The sequence below is a fragment of the Pleurodeles waltl genome, chromosome 4_2 (genome assembly GCF_031143425.1).
Source record: "Pleurodeles waltl isolate 20211129_DDA chromosome 4_2, aPleWal1.hap1.20221129, whole genome shotgun sequence".
NCBI lineage: Eukaryota > Metazoa > Chordata > Amphibia > Caudata > Salamandridae > Pleurodeles > Pleurodeles waltl.
The window spans coordinates 851,359,067-851,381,665 of record NC_090443.1 but is presented as its reverse complement, the minus strand read 5'-3'; the positions used below and the strand labels follow the sequence as shown (position 1 = coordinate 851,381,665).

Sequence of the window (22,599 nt, the reverse complement as noted above, 5' to 3'; positions counted from 1 at the left end):
AGTAAGCGGCATCAAAGATGCACCTCCTCCCACATGTGTAAAGTTTTTTGGGGACGGTAAACTACTTTGGGCAATTTATAAAGGACCTGTCCACTCTCTCACAACCTCTCTGTAAATTGACCAAAGCATCTGAATCTTGGACATGGGGTTCGGCTGAGCAAACGCCATTTGAGGCTATCAAGGATGCTTTGTCTAGTGAAACTTCGTTGAGGTATTTCGACCCCAAGAAAAAGACTAAAGTTGCCATCGATGCAGGGCCAAAAGGACTAAGAGCTGTGCAATTCCAAGAACATGGTGAAGGGAACTGGTTCCAGGTAGCATACGCCAGCTGATCTCTCACTGAGACTGAACAAAGGTACTCTCAAATAGAGAAGGAAGCCATCGCTGTGCATTGGAGCTGTAAGCATTTTCACATCTATGCGTATGGTCGCTCTTTCGTAGTGACAACGGATCACAAACCCCTAATACCTTTGTTCCACGGCACGGCATCAAAGCCTCCTCCTTGGATAGAGAAATGGATGCTCCAGTTACAGGATTACAGATGTCAGTTAGAATACCATCCTGGGCCTGAGAACCCTACAAATTATCTGTCAAGACATCCACGAGCCGCTTCAGAGGAAGAAGTACATGATGCCCAAAAAACGGAAGAGTACGTCAAATATGTGTCAGACCGGTCTCGACCGTTACCTCTTTCGGTGAGTGAGGTTGTTCAGGCTACCGAAGCCGATGAGTGTTTACAAAAGGTGTTATCTGCCATGCGGACTAGTCAGTGGTACATCGTGAAGAAACAACTACCCACCCTAACTTCTGAATCACAACATATTCTGGGTAGTTTATACAATGTTCGAGATGAACTTACAGTGGACACAGATGGATGGATGTGTACTCAGAGGGTGCAGGTTGGTCATACCATCGGCTCTCACCGCTAGAGTGGTGCAGCTCGCTCACAATGGTCACCAAGTTATGGTCAAGACCAAAAGCCGTCTGAGATCAAAAGTGTGGTTTCCCCTTATCGATGAACATGTGGAGAATGTGGTGAGGTCTTGTGTGTGGTGCCAGGCCTCGGGTGAGCCCAGCCGATCAGTTCCAGTTGAAACAGAGCCTAGCCCGGAAGAACCCTGGGTGTCAGTGAGCCTTGATTTTGGGAGTTTCCCGGGCGGCCGTCACCCAATGGTCTTGATTGATGACTTCTCAAAATACCCAGAGGTGAAAATCATACTGGCTCTCACAGCTGATGTTTTAATCTCCTGTTTGGAGAAGGCCATGGCCACACATGGCCTCATCTCTTAAATCAAAACTGATAAGGGTCCACCTTTCAAGAGTCGGGAGTTGGCCGGGTACTTTGAGAGCACCGGTGTTCGACACCGTCGAATCACACCACAATGGCCCCAGGCTAATGGGGAAGTCGAACGGTTTATGAGAACACTAAACAAAGTGATACGCATCGCCCACGCCAGTAGTCAAACCAGTGACTACGCCATATACTCGTTTTTACGAACTATCGCCAGACCCCTCATTCAACTACTAACCGAGCCCCTGGACATGTAGTTTTTGGGCAAGCTGCTGTTGATTCCATCCCGCATCACCGCTCTTGGGTCCCTCCAACCACAACCCTGATCAAGTTCAAGAACGACGATGAGCCAGGAATAATTATGGAAGCCGGAAGAGACGAGCAGTGTCGTCAGATCTCGTGGTTGGTGACAAAGTGCTGTTGAGAGAGCTGGCGTCTGGAAGTAAGTTCCTCATGCCGTTTGGTACCGCTCCTTGGACCATAATCCGTCAACATGGATTGTCAGTGGTGGCGCACCCGCAACATATCCCTTTCCAAGGAGTTCCATCCTTCCACTGACGTCGCCAAGGGTGTACCTAATCCATATGTGGACAGCGACATGATATCGCTACCTGATGAGGACCCTCGTAGTGTCCCGTGCCCTGACGTGTCACCCAACTCCACGCAGGCTTCGGCCCATGATGTTATCGCTTGTCGTGACTTCAGTCGAGATCCTGATCCAGGGCAGTCAGAGGCTACACGTTATAATCTGCCCTTCTACGAGACTACGCGACCATCTGGTGGATGGGTGATTTAAGATTTTGTCGTGCATTTTCAGTTGTTTTACTTTTAGGAGGAATGTAGTGTCGCGTTCCAGTGGCGCAACTGGTCGCTAGACACTACCATTAGGGGAGGTTGCCTAAACTGTTCCTAATGTGTGTGCGTGTATACCCTTTGTGTCTTTGAAATATGGTTTTGCCCTGAAGTCGGAAAGGGCGAGTATAAATAATAAAGGGCATGGCTTGGAAAGGCAGTGAGGCCACGCACAAGGAGAGTGCGGATCAGAGCAGCCTTCACGAGCCTCCCGTGACCACACGCATAAAATAGAACAAGCGTTCATAATTATTTCATAGCATTCATGCAGAACGGCTGTATGTCGGAAGCGCGACATTACACATATCATGTAATCCTAATGCAAACTCATTCACAGGGCGTGAAGTGCTTTAAAGATCTTTAAATACAAATGGTGTAAAGACATGGTAAAAGGATACGGTGTAAACACAATAGTGGTCACAGCTGATAATAACGCTGCTGAGCCCCATGTGACCTGAGGGCGTGAAGAGCCACCAAAACAGCAGTTGAAATCTTGGCATCTGGTAGTTGCAGGGCAATTCTTTTGGTTCATCATTAAAAAGATGCTAGATATCCTATTGCTAGAAACTCTTTGAAGCACGGTTTTAAGTGGCAAAGGAGGCAGCATCGATTATTGCATTCTAGTAATGAAGCTGACCCCACTGATGCAGTGCTGCCATCTTAACCACCATCGAGCTCTAAAGTGAAAACTGTCATTTCATTCCGCAAGTCCCATTGGAATGCAATGACACATGCAGTGACATATGAAAGACATGGATAGTATATCGAACCTAGCAAATCAAGTATGAGTTGGAAACCCCTGTAGAGAGTGTTTCCAAATCAAGGGGGCAGATTTACCATCCTTCCTGGCAGTGCAGTAACCAAAAAATCTTCACTGAGTTGCGCGAGAAGGAGGGAGCAGAAGAGCGCCATATCTGCGGAGATATGGCTCTATCCTCCCCTTTCCATAGTGCCCGTGCTGATTTCAGCTGCCGTGTACCACAGACACATCTTTGCTCCTTAGTGCAAGGTTGTGTGCGAGGGTCTGGAATAGGTGTTGTATTTGAAGCATACCTTCTAGTGCAAAATACTAGGCCTAGACAACTTCTAAAAATGTTCCTACTTTGTATGTGTGCTGCACAGTGCATCACTCATGCAAAGTAGGGCAAAAAAAAGAGACATGACAAAATGCTCCTTTTAACGACTGTTTTTAAAAGGCGTTAATTTTTTACACTAAACCCTGTCTCACATTTTTGGTAGATAGGTTTGCATCAAAAAGGGTGGGTGGTTGCATGGTAACGCCCATGTAGCACCCCCCTTGATGCAAAGTAATGCAAAGCAGAGCCTCACGCTACTTTGCATTACTTTTTGTCATTTTCCAGCGCAAAACAAGTTTTGCTCTGGAAAGTAAATAACAGAAAAAACACTTGCGTCAATTTTATGAAACAAACCCATCGCAAAATGTTGGTAGTGTCTTGAGAATGAGCACAGCTGATGTCCATAGGGAGTTTGCAATCTGCGTTGGACATTAGTGGAAGCCTTTGAAGCCACTTTTGTGTTGTTTTGGGGGAACTGAGTATTGGTAGAGGCAGAAGAGGGGTTTACTTTGGTTCACGGACAGTGACCTGCACAAAGCCTCGCTCCACATCACAGGCCACACCCCATTCACATGGTGCGATTTTGTTCACAGTTGGTAAGTCTGTTATTTTCTAAAATGAGCAAACCTATTATACACATTTTCTACTAAAGAAATATAAAAAAATGAATTGTATAAGGGAAAAATGTTAAAACAAATCTTACTATGTAACTTCTCCTTGACTGTTGGTACGTTCATCACAGTGCTTTGGAAATCATCAGTGTGATACTGAGGACCCTACTATACGACAGGGAGACACTGGATGAATGCATGTACATGAAGAAAAGTGGCATAGGTCAGACGTGGTAGAACAAGGTTGAGCTTGGTGAGTTGATGGTGCCATTTGGCCCCAAGATTTGCCCCGTGGTTTTGTTTTTCTTTGTAGCCTAATTACATGAAATCCTTTAAAGTAGGCAACTGCATCAATCAAACACAAAACAAAAAAAACCACAAACTTTTGCCAGCCCAAGGGGATACACATACACGAACCAGTGCATTTAATTTGAGTTAAAAACAATGCGTTAGAAACCCATGCAACCACTCAGTTGGAAATAGCGATTCTACATACTTGCATTATCGACCTCTTTCTTGTTTAGAATCAGGGTGTATTCATAGATACCGCCCAGAGTTGCTTCAGTGATGTAGTGGGTTCCGTAATCTCGAAACAGTTCTCGGTACTCGCCGTAGCTGTAGTCCAAAGGCAGGCTTTTTATTCTTTGCAAAAACTCATAATTAAGCATCAGGTCCCTAGATTTTAATTTGTATTGGGCTATTTCCAGCCACGACCTAGCACGGATAAATGTGCTTGCCTATTAGGAAACAAAATTGAACACCTATGAGAATTCCACAGACAGACATCTATTTTATAGACATAGCTTCACATTTCTCACTAATGCAATTGTTGCTGTCTAAGAGATTAAAATGGAAAAGCCTGCATTCATTGTATTGGACAAATAGTACCACTCTATAGACCTCAGAAAGAGAAAAAACACAACACCTGTGGAAGAAACTCAAGGGCTAGATTTATTGACATTTTGTGCTGGTCCGATTACCAAAAGTGAGACAAACCAAAGTTCTGATTATGAGTTTGGCAGTCAGATCACCATATCACCAAGGCTGCGGTACCAAAAAGAATGCAGCGCCAGCGGTCTCCAGACCGCTTTATAACGATGTATGCAGACTGAACCGCTGACCGTCAAAGCAAATGGCTGCCCGCCAGCTGGGCAGCAGCCTGCAATCTTAGCAGTGCGCACTCGGTCGCCGTCATGGCAGCGTGGAACCGCTGAACCCATTACAAAAACACAGTCAATGTGGTGGTCTCCTTGAGGCGGTCATCTGAAGGAGGTCGTCCTCAATGGTATGCAATCTGCAAAGCAACAGACAAGTGCCCATTGGATGGCTTCAAAACCAACATAGCTGACATATTGGCCCAGTGGACATACCTGCAAAACGCAGTATGAAACACACCCTTTCCCAGACCATGATCCTTTGCCTCTCCACTGCAAGAAAGAGACCAGAGCCCACTGTTTTATCTCATCATTGATAGATAATGCACCCCTTTATTCACCATCCCATTCAACACCTTTCACGCACTTTTGTCCATTTACTCCCTATATCACTTTTGTTAGTAAGTACGTCTCTGCTACCCACTTTATTTTACACCAATGTCACGTCCCAAAAATCTTCATTTTTTTAAGAGGAGTTGAAAGTCATGGTGAATGAAACCATAAGAGTAGAGCCACAATCGTTTGGAGCCCAAGTCCAGCATAATCCTCTCAGTAGGAAAATGGAAATGTGATAAAGGATAGTCGACAGAGTGAACGCTGTAGGCTCCACCCTGTACACAAAGGAGGACATTAGGAAGAGTTGGAATGACCTGAGGGCCTCCAGGCAACACATGGAGGCCCAGAAGACAGTGGTGCTCTACCCAGTGGCCCATTACAACTCTTTCTCTGGGAGGAGAAGGTATTGGCCATCCTACATCCTGAGGGCTTGACAGGAATAGCTGCAGGGGTGGAGTCTGGTATGTTACAAAACAAAAAACTGTCATAAGTTCTCAGTGTCCTGCATCCTCACATCTCACCTTTTGCCACTGTGTTGGTAATCTATTTTCCCAACATGCAATATCCAGAGTTGCAGCAATGTAGTCTTGTCAATGTGTACAGTTGTACATAACATTACATGTATCAATCCCCAACACATGTCCTATGTTGGAATTGGGTATGTAAGTGTTTCAATATCAAAAGCTCTTCCTAGGACCCATGGTATGTGTCAACATGTGAATGTATGGGCCAACCTAACTGCAGTGTGGCAATGGATTTGTAAGACTAAACATTTGTCAAGTGTTGGGAAGTACCGAGAGTGACATGACTATAACTTTCAAGAGGTCCTGTTTCTGTACCTCAAACCAAAAGACAATTCAGCACTTGTCCAAATACACGTGCGATTTCTCAAATAACATACCTTCCCCTGGGAGTTCAGCATTTGTGTACTGTGGGGAGTCAGCAAGTGCATGACTCCAACTACCAGGAGGCCCTGTTTCCATGCCTCTGAACAACAGGGCTTTCAGCACTTGTCCAAATACACCTGCGTGCCATCTCTCAAATGATTTACCCTCCCCTGGGAGTTTAGCATGTGTGTAGAGTGGGGAGTCTGCAAGTGACATGACTAAACTACCAGGAGGCCCTGTTTCTGTACCTCAAACCAACAGTCCATTCAGCACTTGTCCAAATACACCTGTATGCTATCTCTCAATGATGTACTCTCCCCTACGAGTTTAACATTTGTGTAGTGTGGGGAGTCAGTAAGTGACTTTGCACCAGGTCCTAACCTATGAATATGTGCTTCTTTTTCTTCAGAAAGTGGACTACCTGTAATGCTATCACCATAGTATGAAAGCTGCAGGTAGAATGATCTTTAGCACCTTCTTAGCGTGGTTATTTAAGCAAATAGTATCTTATTTGATAAACGTTTCATAGAGAGCACACTGTTCTTAGTTGGTACTTTTTAATGCTCTGTGGTGTACTTGCAATTAGAGTTTCACTGTCTGCAAACAGTGTGGTACAAAGTAAACTCTCTCTATAGAGTAAACACTGTTTACATTGCCCACTTTTCCACCCATATCAACTTCATTTCTCAACATGGTTTGGTGACTGTGAGAGGTTTGATACAGATAAAAGCTGACCATAGTAAGGCATTAATTTTGGAACAGATCTTGAGTATCCTGAGAAAACTGGCTTTCTCCGAACAGTTGTATGCATTTTGAACAATGCGTACAATGAGGGTTCACATATAGCTATGGGTGATTGTTAATGTGAACTAGGCTACTGGTGAAGTATATGGGATAGAGTCAATGTTGCACATAACGTGCTTGCTACACATAAGAGAGTTGTATGTGTGATGGCATTAATGATGCATCATCATATTCTGAGCTATTTTGTAGTTACTTCCTTACTTACCTTTAATGCCACACTAATATTTAGAGAGATGTCTACAAATGAAGCTTATGTCATTTGAGATGTCATCAGTGATGTCATAAATGATGTCTCTGCTAAATATAATGAGTGAATTCCTGTGTTGTTTTTATTTCAAAGCATTTATGTTGTCACTGATTTATTCACCTTAATATAACTTTACTTTAACCTTTTTTTTTCAGAGTGATATATGTATATATATCTATTTATTATACAGAAAAAAAAGCAAGGAACTCTGGGTAGTACTCAAGTTTAGGTGGAGGTCAACTACCAGAAGGCGCTGTTTCTGTACATCAAACCAACAGGTCTTTTAGCACTTGTCCAAATACACCTCTGTACCCTCTCTCAAACGATGTACCCTCCCCTTGGAGTTTAGCATTTGTGTAGCATGGGGAGTCAGTACTGACATGACTACAACTACAAGGAGGCCCTGTGTGTGTACCTCAGACCAACAGGCTTTTACGCACTTGCCCAAATACACCGGTGTGTCATCTCTCAAATGATGTTCACACACATGGGAGTGAGCAATCTGCATATTATGCTCAACTCAGAGAGGTGTCTGACTACCTAGCTTGCTCTTGTTCTGGTATCACAAAATGAAACAAATGAGGATAGAAATTACACATATACCACAAAGCTGAACATTTGCCTGTATCTCACACAACTAGGCCTTGAAATGGACAAATACGCATCTCCTCTCCACTGTGTTGGCTTACATATTTGTGAGATGTCATGTTCATTCCCTCATCTAAAGTGCAACTGATCACCACATCTAATGAGCTGCTTGAGTCTAATAGTTTCTGCAAGCTTCACACGTCATGTCAACAAATTCAATACCATGGCAACATATCACAATCACAAAACCTATCACTTAAGAGTGTCCAAGGGCTCTGCTTAGAGTCACACAAAACCTTTGGATGTAGATTACACACTTAAATCAAAAACAATGTACCATATTTATTAACAGGTCTAGTTGGCACAGCACCTGGGCAGACATTGTCCACCACACAGACTCTCAACCCACCTCTGAATGAAGCCCTCAGTGATAACAACACTCCTGGACATGTGGATGTGGATGACGGTCCTGGCCCATCTGGGCAGCCTGGTCAGATGGCAACAGTGGGTCTCACTGTGCCCACAACACCTCCCACCCAAGTTGCTTCAGCATCACAGACACCAATGTGCCCCACAAACCTGTGTACCTAGCACAGTTGCTACCATCTTGTGCCCCCAGTCCTGGATCCTAAGGTGCAAATCAACAATTCTGACACTGAGGGTCCGTGACCCAGTTGGAGAGGGCACCCTGTGCTAAGAGCACAGGCTCATGGGGGTAAGCTCCTTAGGAGGGATGCTGTGAGCCAGAAGAGTGAGACCACTGGGCCCACTCAAGACCAGGATACGATCAGCCATGTCTTGTGAGTCCAAAGGCATGTTGTGCCAGGTCCTAACTGAACTCAGGGTAATCAAGCAGCTGCAGAGGAATATGAACCAGCATATGTAAGACAATAACTTAAACATGGGCACCCTAAAAGGGGTTGCTGAGGTATAGCCATACAGCCTTGAGTCAGGCTTTTCCCCCAACATCCACTCCTTCCTGTGGGCCAACTACATTAAGCCCAATTACATCTGCGGCAGACACAGAAAAGGAGGCCCTGCCAGAGGACCAACCACCCACGGACACCCCTGCCTCTGCAGGAGCTGCCCACCCATCCTCACAAGCGGGGAGATCCATGTAAAAATCTTGGCGGTACGGATAGCAAGACACCCACCACTGCCTCAATATCCGTGTTTGTGTGCCACACATTCACTCTGTGGACTGATCCTTAACCCCATTCCATTTCTTTTGGGAGGAGTACTCTGGACTTCGGACTTCCGATGGTGTGGCATTTACTCCTACGATTTCATTCACCATGACTGACACCTTTCACTTTTCATTTATGTTACTTTTTGCCACAAGTTTGTTTTCACCCTTAGCACTGTAATCACTTCACAAATCACAAACTCACTGTCTGCTGGCTTAAATTTCAAATGTAAGAACATGTGAACCATATAATAAAAAAACAAGCTACTTGTGGAAGCAGGGATATGTTGCATGCCCACAGGATCCACCTCAGGATTACAACTATTCCACACAAACACATACATACCAGTGTCTTTTAAAAAAGAACATTTATTACAATGTTCAGCTCATAGGCTGTCAATATGCCTGAAACATAGCAAATCATACATGATTGAATCATACTGGGTAAATGATCACATTTACAGGTACAGACCTCCAGACCATGGAAGAAAGGGATATATCAGACATTGTCCTGTAGAATAGGCAAACATGAATTTGGTTGATGTCATCAGCTGGAGCCATATCACCTACCTCACAAAAGGAATCTAACATCATATAATGCAAGGCTCAGATAGATGGCAGTACAATAGTTTCTGATCACAGGGTCATTACAATCCAGTGCTTCTGCATCTGGTGGTATTACACAAACAAGTGTCAGTGATGTGCCACAGGCACTTTGGCTTACAGTGATGAAACACATCAACAGCTACATACAGTTCATACAAAAAGAGTGTTTAGCTATTGTGAAGGTAAACTATTATGGATTCAGCCTAGGACTACATATTTTCTGACCACATGATGACACACATAATGCATCAGGGCCACTGCAAACAAGGAACAAGTCCAATGGAGTCCTCCAAATTTCCATTCTATCACTGTGAAAGCTGTCTTGGCATGCGTCTTGTACACCCAACGTCTGTGACATACAGTCCCAGGAACAATACATGTCCACTTTATATTTCCGAATAGCATCATATATCTGCCAATGTCACAACTCAGAAATGTCTCAATGAAGATGTCATGGTGAAGGTATCTGAACAAACAGAAAAAATGAGTCTAGAATGAAACCATACATATGACACAATTCACATAGCAAACGCCTAGAAAATGCAGTCCATGTTATAAATCTCACACAAACAAAGCAACATCTCCAAAATGTGATTGTGTCAAAAGCTTACTCATCAGACACACTTTGACAGTAATTGCCAGAGCTTCAGCTACAGAACTTTTCAAACAAATATACTCCTCACATCATCACAAGAGGTTATTGTACAGTCAAAGCCATGCCATCTCATGACATTCACTCATGAGAAGAAGTTGTTGATGAGATCTTGTTGCAAGTCAGCTCCTTCTTCTTCACCTCTATCATCTTCATTTGGCTTTTCCGGATTCTCACCCAGTGGCACTACAGGCTCCCCCTACTCTGGGATGTAAGGGATAATCCTCCATGTGGCGATGTTATGGAGCATGCAGCATTCTAATATGATTTGACACACCCTTCCAGGAGAGTAGTGAAGGAATCTCCCAGTCATGTCCAGATAGTGAAATCTGGCCTTGAGGAGCCCAAAAGTCTGCTCAGCTACCGTGGGCCTCATTAAAGTGGACTTATCCTGGCGTAGTTGGATTCCTCATAGGTGATAACAAACAAGGACTGTTAGGATATGCTTAATTTCCTGTTTTGTAATGAGACATAAGTGCCACAATGAGTCACACACTTTCTGATTGAAGCACCTGACATTGCACACAGAAGATCACAACAGATGGAACTTACCAACAAGCCAGGCCTTCACAGTCTGGAGTTGTGACATCAGCTGGGGTATGGCTGTTTCACATAATACAGGAATAATGGGCTGAAACTGGGAACCGGGCACAGATGTTTGAAATGTACAGATTTAACAAGCAGACAATTTGCACATTAATCAAATGGAAGTGTTTTCTGTTGTGATAGGCTTGTTCACTGGCATGCGGTGGCCCCAATGCAATATGGGTGCTATCCATGACCCCCACAACATGTGGGAGGTGACCAAATCCATCAAAGTCAACTTTCACATTGGCTAGATCCTCACTTCTGGGGAACCTGATGTATCTGTCAGTGTGTTTCATCATTGCTGATGGCACGTCTCTTAGAACACCACTGAACATAGGTTGTGACGTACCAGGAGATATAGCCACTTTATATTGTAATGACCCTGTGGCCAGGAAGTGTAATACTGCCATGAGTCTCACAATGGTTGGTATACATGTTGGATTATTGTTTTGAGGCATGAAATCTGGCTCCAATTGACAACATAGATCTTGGATTGTTTGCTTATTCAGACTGAACTGCTTTATTATGTCACGTTCTTCCATGGTCTGGAAATGTATGGTAGACTGGAGGTTTTTGCATCCTCCCTCTCCAAGGGTACCTATTTGTGGAATGAAATGAGTTGGAGCATTAGTCATGGAGTCCAGACCAACATATCTGATGAGTAAGATCAAATTCATGTGACTGAACATTACTGACTGGAAATATATTACACCCATTACACATCAAAACTGTCCACTACTTAAGGTCCAGCTATGGTCCCCATGGTTGTCTAGACATGTCTATTACATATTTGTGCACATAACACACCTATCTGCATCTCTTGTGTCCCTTGATATTGTAAAGTATGTTCCGACTGCCAAAAATACCGTCACCGGCAGAGTACAGTGTACCACGGTTCTATGGCATCTGTGACCAGCAATGCACTACACGGCTGTAGGAGAATCTACATGTAAAGGGAGCTTAATATCTGTTGAGATGTTAATACACATTAATAGATGTTATGTCACATTTAAAAGTCTGCAAAACTGTAGTTTCCACTGCCAAAATGGCAGATGCCTGACCTCGTTCATTGGACTTTAGGAACCTCCTGCTGCCGGCAGAAGTCGACTGCGCAGTGGGTGGTTCCAACCGCGGTGGATACAGCGATCGGCTAACATTGTTGACTGTGACTGTTGCGGCCCAATGGCTGTGCCCATCGACGGTGATGGCTGTGTACGTGACATACATGTACGCCGCGATTTGGAAAATAAATCACTTGCCTCCTGACAATGCTGCCATCAACACCTCCACTACTTCCGCTGCTGTGTGTTGCCACTGGGAACCATTATGCCAGGCCAAGCAGGTAAAAGGACTCCTGCCTTCTCTTCAGAGGAGCTGGAGAAACTTTACCAGAGGATCTCACATACTTATTTTACTATGTTCAAAACCATCCTTTCCTTCTTCACAGGTTACAATGTCAAGTGAAGGATTTGGGTGCCTGTTGTCACAATTTGTGGTCCATACATAGAATGTACAGGTTGTAGATTGCGGAGCCCTATACTCTAAGTATTTCAAATGACCATTCTGTTGTGTGATGTGTGATAAGCCCTAGAGCCTCCTTGTGTTACAATAATATATCTATGCAAGTAATCTTTACAGCCAAGCAATAATTTATCTGATGATGGTAAATACCACAGTACATGTATTTGCATTACAGCATGAGCTGTGTATGTATACTGTTAGAGTCAGTTGAGGATATTGTTAGAAATGTGTAAAGTCCCACAAATCACTCAGCCCATATCAGGCCTTGGGAAACTGTGGTATGACAGGCCCCTTACTCCCACACGTCTGTTGTCACCTTTCCAGAGGTCATGTTTGTACAGTACAGGCCTGTTGCACAAGTGGCAAACCCACAGTGCTGATAGTTGGTTGATGCAGGGGAGATCATGACATGTAAATCACTAGCTTTGTTACATGCACCCAATCAGACCAAACATCCCTTGGTATATGGAATTTTATCTCTGTAGGAGTGGCACATATGGTAAGACGTGTAGTCTGTACTATGGTAGTTGCCTGTATGGACCATATGCAGCGAATCAGTGTGCCTGGATGTAAAGGTGTCTGAACAGTCATGCACAAGTAGTTTACCCTTCAGATGTTCACAATGGTGTGGTGTTTCCTAGTGGCTCACATCACAGTGCATGTTGCTTGGCCCTGGACTACATAATGTCAGTGGGCATGCATAGTCAGTATAGGCTATGACCAGGTTTGTGGATAGTCAGCAGATGACTCCAAAAGTGTGTATTTATGTCCCTGTACTTATCACCATGTGTGATTTACACTTGTTGTTTGTTGACAATTATGAAATGCTTTTGCTAGGTGTTTCCTAAATGTGTGTTAAACAACCGGTTACCCTAAAAATGTGCAATTGTGACCTCTTCATTTGTCTATTGCATCCATGCAGGTCAATGCCCAACAGAAGCAATGGATTTGGAGAGCCATCGCCTGGAAGGTGCAGACACTAGGGTTTTTTCGACGATGGTGAGTTCACTGCCGAAAAAGCTGGTAGAACCTGAGACGCTGGGCCGGGAGATCACAGAGGTCCAGCTGGGGCTGTCCTCCGAATGTGCACGCGCACGCTGGACCCTGACCCCCCAATGTCCTGCATAGTGATGGTGGCCTACCCCAAGTTTGATGGGTATTTTAGGAGAGTACAGCAGCTACAAGGGGGTGAGTCCTGGGAGATTCATAACTGTTCCATTGCAGGTAGATGTGTCAGAAGCAGCCAGCTCTCCCTGAATATTGGAGATGGTCAATGTGGGATACACAAGATGAGTTACTGTTTGTGTAGGTATGGTAGGTGGTGCATGGTGATGTGCCTTCCCTCTTGTCCTAGTGACCAGAGACACAATAGCAATATACTCTCTTGAGCGGGACACATAGCTGAGTGCAGTGGTCAATAATCTAATGGTGTTTCATGTTGTGTGTATCATTTGTACCCAAAGGTTCACTTGCCTTCAGTGTGTCAGCCCCAACGTCAAACAACACACAGTGATAGAGCACTGTACTCAGCCATGTGTCTGCTCAAGAGGGTATCTTGGCATATATACCCAACCTGCCACTTGTCTTTAGTGTGTTAGGAGTGCTGGTGCCTCATTACTGTCTCTCATGTGACATAGCATACATTGTCCTTTTCGTGCAGTCACAGAGCAATACTTTTCTTGGTAAGTAGGGAATGTACAGTTAAATGATTTGCGTAACCTCACTTTTGCCATCTGTATTTGTGCTTACAAGTTAACATGTATACCTTGCACTTTTGTAGTATCATTTCCACTACTTTTCCATACACGATCTACCTGTCTTCACTAGATGATGTCTGATTCCATCACATATGTGTGTATGCCAAAGTCTCTTCCAAAAATAGTTTCATATGATGGGTATACAGTTCATGTGGTACCACAGACAGGAGTGTGTCAACATTGTTTGTTGGGTCACACATACCCTAACTAGTTACTCCCTGTCATTTATCTTGAACAATTGAAGAAGCAATGACGGACATGACAAGTAGACCTACAGTACTTATTCACAATGTGCATTTCCATGCCATTGATGTTAAATAATTTGGCTAAGTGTTTTGCACGTCAATTGTTGAAGGTTCATTACCTGACATGCATCAGGTAATGACATGCAGAAATGTTGGGATCATATGTGAGTGTATGCACTCATTAATTCAATTGGATCTGTGTTTGCATGACATAAAGGTACAGAGATGTGCCTTCCTATTGAGAAACATGTTAAAGGTCGTCTTCAGAGTTTAGAGATTCCTTGAGCCACAAAATCGTTCACTGGACTGTTGCCTTCTAGTTATGCAATGTGAAAAGGGTGTTCTCAGCAGCACCAATCAAAACAGGCGATTCCCCTAGGCCTAGCTGATTCATTGTGCTGTGGATATTTGTCCACAAATCTCCCAGACATTTTGACCAGATTGTTTCTAGTATACTTTTATGTGCAAGATGTGTTATCTAGCAGAGCAACATTAGTACAACTTCCATTACACTATTTAGACAAAGTACATATTGTGCAATTACTATTGGTGAGCTTTTACAGTGTGACATGGGCATTTACATATCACCTTCTTCAAGCTACTGTACTTCTTACTGCCATATGGCTGGATTATTTGGCTATCATTTCATCATGATCTGTTATTGTGAATATGAATATTTGCTGATTTCAGGACTTGGTGTGGAATGTATGAGAATTTCCTTGGCACTGCCATTATAGTTGATGCCAACAGGTTAGTGAGGGGTACCACAAGAGCCAAACCATTCAAGGTGACAAAGTCTCCTACTTGATTCATGGGTATTGTGATTGGAAAACTTCACTCATACAATTGAAGTTGTCTGTGATCCTGATTTTCCTGTGTGCAAATGTTTACAATTCATGTAGCATTAATGCATGTGACGTTGTAAATGTTGGAGGCACTTTTGTAATCTTTTGTAATCAAAGTTGTTGTTCAAGTGTGTTCAGGCACATGGACTGACTCTATTTGTATTTGTAATTTCAGCATCATCACAGGAAAGCGCCAAAATTAGTGGGGAAGCAGCTGACCATTGTACTTCCAGTCACAAGACATCAGACATGGGGGGGCACAGAGGGCGAGGGGAGTACCACAGAAGAGACATGCTCCACATCATCTTTTTATGAGTGGAGCTCCAGTGGACACTCCCTAGTAATGGCAGAACACTCAGGAGCTGCGCCTGCTTCATCCTTGTCACCACCCCAATTCCATCTGTACCCTCCCTGTTGTTCCCCACCCAGTTGGCTGGGCTCACTCCCCCAAGAGGGTAGCTATCTCCTTTGCTCCAGGCACCTCGCTCCCTGCCCCTGTAACCTCTGTTGCTCTCAGTGAGGAGGCTATTGACCTCCTGAGGAGCATCGCTGTTGGTCAGACTACTATTCTGAATGCTATCCAGATGCGGGGCACCCATTTCCAACAGAGATTTGCAAGTGATACCACCCCCACCCACACAGACCCATCCACCACTCCCATCATACCCATCACATTCACCTCACAGCTCACCAAGAGATGTAAATGGCCATTGGCCTCTTCTCCATTTTTGGAGGGTTGTAAATAAAGTGCAGTTGTTTGCTTGTTACTCAATGGTCCTGTAATTACTTTTCTACCTTTTTGATGTTCATGAATAATTTGTAAGGTATGACTACAGTTGTGTCTGTTTCACCCTGATTGATGATCCATTTGATGGGGTTGATAATATCTGACTTTGGAACCAGTACTAGAGTCAACCAGTACAATGGGAAATGTTCTATGGATGGATGTGTGGGATGTAATCCAATTGAGGTGGCATTGCAATGGGTGTTGTTTCATATGGTGATATTATTTTATTGGCTTGGCCACTATCAACATATATTGTGTTACATTTCTCCCCACTGAAGTAGATTGGGCATTTGTTTAATGTGTGCAAGCTCCATGTATTGCCCACATGGGGGCATTCAATTGTGCTACCTTCCTGCACAATTGAATGGACATGTGTCCATTTTAATGTGTACCTTACACCTACTTTATCTAAATGTGCGACTCATGCTGTTACTCGTGTATTTGCTTTCTAGACTTGCACTTACATATTTGCTACATGGGCAAGGCACTTGGTTATGTCATGGCTGTCCCTGATATTCATCAGGCCACAGTTCCTGTGCAAATAGTGTTTTTGAGGTATGTGCATTGAAATGCATCCCAAGGCAGGAGCCTTCCTGGGGTCCCCCTGATGCCGCCATACCTATTCTGGAGGGATTGTTTACATTGTGCACTTTGGATGTTTGTCACACAATTTATTCTGCATCCCATTTACTTTGCATTCTCTTGCAAGGTAGGGGATATGTGTGAGTCCATTACGAGGATTTTGCAGGGAAGATGTGTTTGGGTTCAATGACACATCCATACAGATATATGTGTTCTGTCATGACAGGCCATGGCATGTGAACACTGTGAGGGTGTCACTTCAATTAGCAAGTGTAGTATTGATGTGGATTTGCTGTGAAAAAATATTGTGGCTACGTCACTATCTCTCAAACTGGTATGTGCACACATATCAGTTTAAGTACAGTGTGGAGGTGCAGTGTCAGTGACCTGGCCAAAGGGGGCTTCACGGAGCTCTGATTGGGACATACGTTGTGTACAACTCCAACCCAGGGTTCATGATATATATATGAGCAACACAGCACAGCCCATATAGAAGGTCAATGACCCAAAATGCTGATTTTTAAACTTTCTGGGTAAAAACACTATATTTGTGCTGCAAAGTTGGCTGAAAGATATGAAAAGTATCACTATGCACTAATTTGCATATAGGGGGAGTCCCATGAGATGTACTTTTTGTGTTCCCATGCTACTGTCCATAGGTAATACAAAGCCCTATTTATTTCCATTTGGAGGCAGGGCTGTGCGCCAACAAGTATGCCTCCTTGAGACAGGTACATAGTAGCAGAAAGGTTTTTTTTCCCTCCAAAATTTTCACACTTTGCATAGGTGCTCTAACGTACAGTGCTCATACAGTGCAGAAAAAGTTCAAAAGTATGCCTCAGCATAGTATTTTGTCCTGGAAGGTGATACTTCCAGTACAAAACGTATGATAAACTCATGTTCTCAATTTTCCAGTAGTCTACAAAGGTGTATGCTTGCTGTTAGGCAGCCAAATTGTGTGCTAGTGCTTTGGGAGAGAACAGGGGAACCATATCTTATTAGATATGTCTCTGTACCATTCACTATCATGCAAAACAGTGCAGCAACTTTGGCTGCTGTGTTATGTAGAGTGACATAAATCTGTAAATGTACCCCAAGATGTCAATGTGCAACTGTTATATACATTTGATCGATGCTGTATAATATGAGCTATGACATATATGGTGGGTTCAATGCTGTAACTTGAATCCAGGTTTCAGTTGCTTGAAGATTTGGTGCATGTACATACATTCACGTGCTGCGTCTCCACACTCGGGGTACCTTTTTGAAACATCCTAACTCATTTCAAATGATCTTGAATTGTAATTCAGGGATTTCACCCTTGTTCAGTGCTCAGCTGTTGTGTAGCTTGGTTTTGTGCACAGATGCCAAAACACAATGCCTGTACATTCATGCAGGGGTCAAAGAGTTGTTTGACCTTGACTATAGCCTTATTGAGAATATGTGTACTTGAGTTATTAGGTTACAAAGGAGTAAAGGATTATAAAACCACATCAACCTACTTCTTTATGAGCTCTGTAAACCATATCTGTCTGTGTACACACCTTTGGACAGGGTGGTCATCAATAGGAGCAAATCATGGAAAAAGGGGACGACTACATTGCACATCTTCCTACGTTCTAATCAATCAATCAATCAGTGAATTTATAAAGCGCGCTATGTACCCGACAGGGTTTCGAGGCGCTGGGGGAACGGGGAGCTGCTAGCGTTCGAAGAGCCATGTCTTGAGGAGTCTCCTGAAGGTGAGGAGGTCCTGGGTCTGGCGTAGTGAGGTGGGGAGAGTGTTCCAGGTCTTGGCGGTGAGGAAGGAGAAGGATCTGCCGCCAGAGGTCTTGCGCTGGATTCGGGGGACGATGGCGAGGGCGAGGTTGGCAGAGCGGAGTTGACGTGTGGGGACGTAGAAGTTGAGTCTGGTGTTCAGGTAGGTGGGTCCGGTGTTGTGTAGTGCCTTGTGAGCGTGGGTGAGGAGCTTGAAGGTGATCCTTTTTTCCACCGGGAGCCAGTGGAGGTCCTTCAGGTGGGGGGAGATGTGACATCGGCAGGGTATGTCGAGGATCAGGCGGGCGGATGCGTTCTGGATGCGTTGGAGTCGTTTGATGTCTTTCGTTGGGATGCCTGTGTAGAGTGCGTTGCCGTAGTCAAGTCTGCTGCTGACGAGGGCTTGAGTCACCGTCTTCCTGGTTCCTGTTGGAATCCATTTGAAGATCCTGCGGAGCATGCGGAGGGTGTTGAAACAAGAAGAGGAGACGGCGTTGATCTGTTTGGACATGGTGAGAGCAGGGTCGAGGATGAAGCCGAGGTTTAGTGCGTGGCAGGCTGGGGTGGGTGGGGGTCCGAGGGCGGTGGGCCACCAGGAGTCATCCCAGGCCGAGGGGGTGCGTCCGAGGATGAGGACTTCCGTCTTATCGGAGTTGAGTTTTAGGCGGCTGTTGCTCATCCACTCGGCGATGGATTTTAGTCGCTCGTGGAGGTTGGTTTTGGCGGTGAGCGGATCTCTGGTCAGGGAGAGGATGAGCTGGGTGTCGTCGGCGTAGGAGATGATGGTAAGGTTGTGATGACGGGCCAGTTGTGCGAGGGGGGCCATGTAGACGTTGAACAACGTTGGGCTAAGAGAGGAGCCTTGGGGCACGCCGCAGATGAGGTTGGTGGCTTTGGAGCGGTAGAGTGAGAGTCGGACTCTCTGGGTTCTGTCGGAGAGGAAGGATGAGATCCAGTTGAGGGCTTTGTCTTTGTCTAGGTCTTCCACATTCCAAAATGCTTAGATCATTGTGAATAATTAGGAAGATAGATTTTTAAATAAGTATATTGAAAGATAACTGTTTAAAATCAAAAAAAATTCTACTTCCTGTAAACATTTCAGTTTTGATAGGGTCTCTCCGGAGAGTGCTTAAGCCTTAATGAGGAGCATGCAGCTTCTCAGCTGGCGAAACAGATGCCTACTTTTGAGGGCAGCAAGGCTGGCAGGGGTAGACACTAAACATGAATCTGGGACTATGACAGTTGGGAGTGGACATGAATAGAGGGTTAAACCACGGGCCAACACAGAGACCAGGTTTTGACCTGATTGCACCAAGTGCGGCCAGCTGTGGTAGAAGCCCTTTCTGATATGTATCTCAGCTCTATTTAGGGTAGAAACCTGTTCCAAGATCAGTCAGATGGGTGGTTGCTAATATCCATAGAGCTGGACTTAGGTGAAGTCTGAGATCTCTGTCATTTTAAAGATGGGCTTCTGGAATCATTTGCAGATGGGCAAGACAGGAACTATTGGTTTGGGTTAAGAATGTCACCAATCACTGGCTAGTCTACTGGATAAAATGACACCACACCAACATCTCATCGCAACATTCCTGGACTGGAGTTTTTGAAAGAAAAAAGATGCTGCCTGACCAATCTGTGAAAAAGACTGTGATGTATCTTGCTATTCACTTGCTTTGTAGTTGAACCCAGCAACTGAAATTGATCTCCAAGGGTAATTTGGGAGATCTGCTTTACTGCCTCAGGGACACAAAAAAGCTAAAGGGCTCTCTCCTGTTTGGGAGAACTTCCTGCCCAGTTGGAAGGTTATTGTGTTGTAGACTTTGGGAGTCCTGGCTGGAAAAAGAACTGGACTATAGAAGTCCTCCTATGAATTCTATGAGCTATACAAAGTACTAAGAGTGACTTTTCCAGCATTTTCAAAAAGAACAACTATTATGTTTATCAATTCTGGAGGACCTTTGTTAGACCTTTCATCCTTGGCGTGGTCTCCAGTGGCGGCCAGCAGCTTAAGGAGGGAGGGAGGGGCGGGAAGCACACACACACTCATTCTTTCACAAAAACACGCATGCATGCACGCACATCCATTAACAACACTCATAACGTTCAAACATGCACGCACGCACCAAACATTAATTTTAAAAGACCACAGTGAGACTGCTGACCCCACCCCACTCTGTGACAAAGTGTCACTGATTGGCACTCGCCCTGGGCGCAACAGGGCTTAAAGCTGAAGCACCCAGGTCAAAGTCAGTGGGTGACGCATTCCTCGTCACCCAGGGGAGGGCCTCGAGGCACCTTTGCTGATCTGAGGAGGTCACACCCTTAGGAGCTGTGACCTCCTCAGCCCAGCAAAGTTCAGCTCAGGCAGCCAAGAGTATGTGCAAATTGCACATGTCTGCTCCTGTCTGCCTGACCTGAACATGAAGAGTGTCTGTCAGGCTGACATTTGTTCAGCATGACAGACACTCATCATGAGGGGCAAAAGGTGGGGGGGGCATGGCCCCTCCGCCCTAAAGGATGGACCTCGCCTGGTGGTCTCCCTTAACTTTTTGCCTGTGTTTCCCAGGTTGTTGATGAGTGCTGGACTCTATTTTTGCTGTTTTTGTTACTCTAGGCACTCTACAACTGCTAACCAGTGCTAAAGTGCAAGTCTCCTATACACATATGAATGTAATTGGTTCATTCATGATTGGCATATTTGATTTACTGGAAAGTCCCTAGTACAGTGCACTAGAGGTGCCCAGGCCCTGTAAATCAAATGCTACTAGTGGGCCTGCAGCACTGGTTGTGCCACCCATAATAGTAGCTCTGTAAACATGGCTCAGACCTGCCACTGCAGTGTCTGTGTGTGCAATTTTAAACTGCCAATTCGACTTGGAAAGTGTACCCACTTGCCAGGCCTAAACCTTCCCTTTTCTTACATGTACGACACCCCTAAGGTAGGCCGTAGGTAGACCTGTGGGCAGGGTGCAGTGTATGCTTAAGGTAGGAGATATACTAATGTGTTTTATATTTGCTAAATTCGGTTTTCACTGTTTCAAGGCCTATCCCTTTCATAGCTTAACATGGGGGCTGCCTTTAAATATGATTAAAGTGTAGATTCCCTTTGGGAGCAGTTAGACATGTGGAGTTTGGGGTCTCTGAGCTCACAATTTAAAAATACTTTTTTTAGTAAGGTTGATTTTAAGAATGTGTGTTTGAAAATGGCACTTTTAGAAGGTGAGCATTTTCTTCTTAAACCATTCTGTGACTGTTTGTGGATTCCCTGTCTGGGTCAGTTTGACAGTTGGGCTGTTTGTGCCTCTCTCTAGGCAGTGACACAAAGGGAGCTGGGGTGTAGCCTGCTTATCCTGATGAGCCATCTGTGCTAAGAGGGAGAGGAGGAGTGATCACTCACACATGAAAGGGCTGTGTCTGCCCTCACACAATGCAGTCTCCAACTCCCTGGTGTGTGTCTGGGGCCTGGCCTGGGCAAGGCAGGATTTCACAAACACAAGAGACTTTTCTTTGAAGAACGCCTACTTCAAAGGGCAAAATGGGTATAAGAAGGGCACCCAAAACCACAGACTTTAGACCACTTCTGGAAACCAAGAGGAACCTCTGCCTGGAGAAGAGCTGAAGAGCTTAGGAAGAGGAGCTGCCCTGCCTGTGACTGTGCTTTGTGGAGCTACCCTTCAGTTGCCACTTCTGCCTGTGCAAGAGGACAAAGACTGGACTTTGTCTGCCTTCCTGCTTGTGAAGAACACTCCAAGGGCTTGAAGCTGAGCTTGCCTCCTGTTGTTGAAGTCTCAGGGACACTCTGCGGCTGAAATCGACACAGCGCTTGCAGCATGGTTGTGAAATCGGCACACGCGGCTGGAGAAACTACCCTCTGCATCCCTGACGGAGGCTGCAACGAAACAACATAACTGGGCGGAGAAAAACAACGCAAGCCTGCCCGGACCTGAGGTGTTTTGTCCAGATCAACGCATCTCTCTCCTGAGGGGAAAGAAATGACGCACGCCGATCGGACCGGAGAAGGAGAAACGACGCACGACCTCACTTGTGGATGAGAAATCGATGCACTGCGTACCTTTTTCGATGCACACTAGCCCATGTGGGTTATTTTGACGTGACCCAGGTACACTTTCATGCTAACAGCGTTAGCGTTGTGTTTAAAAGATCATGAAGACTTTTTTTGCATTTTAGTTAATAACTTGACTTATGTATGGTGGATTTTTGTCATT

At 44.8% G+C, this 22,599-nt stretch overlaps 1 protein-coding gene across 1 annotated transcript in view; it reads right to left on the bottom strand.

The window, feature by feature from the left end:
- The window catches only part of C8B (complement C8 beta chain), a 185,826-nt gene that overhangs the window by 63,896 nt on the left and 99,331 nt on the right, over positions 1 to 22,599 (bottom strand). The window contains exon 7 of the mRNA XM_069232591.1: positions 4,327 to 4,567. Coding sequence (XP_069088692.1) covers positions 4,327 to 4,567 — 241 coding nt within the window. The remainder of the gene's footprint in view (positions 1 to 4,326; positions 4,568 to 22,599) is intronic.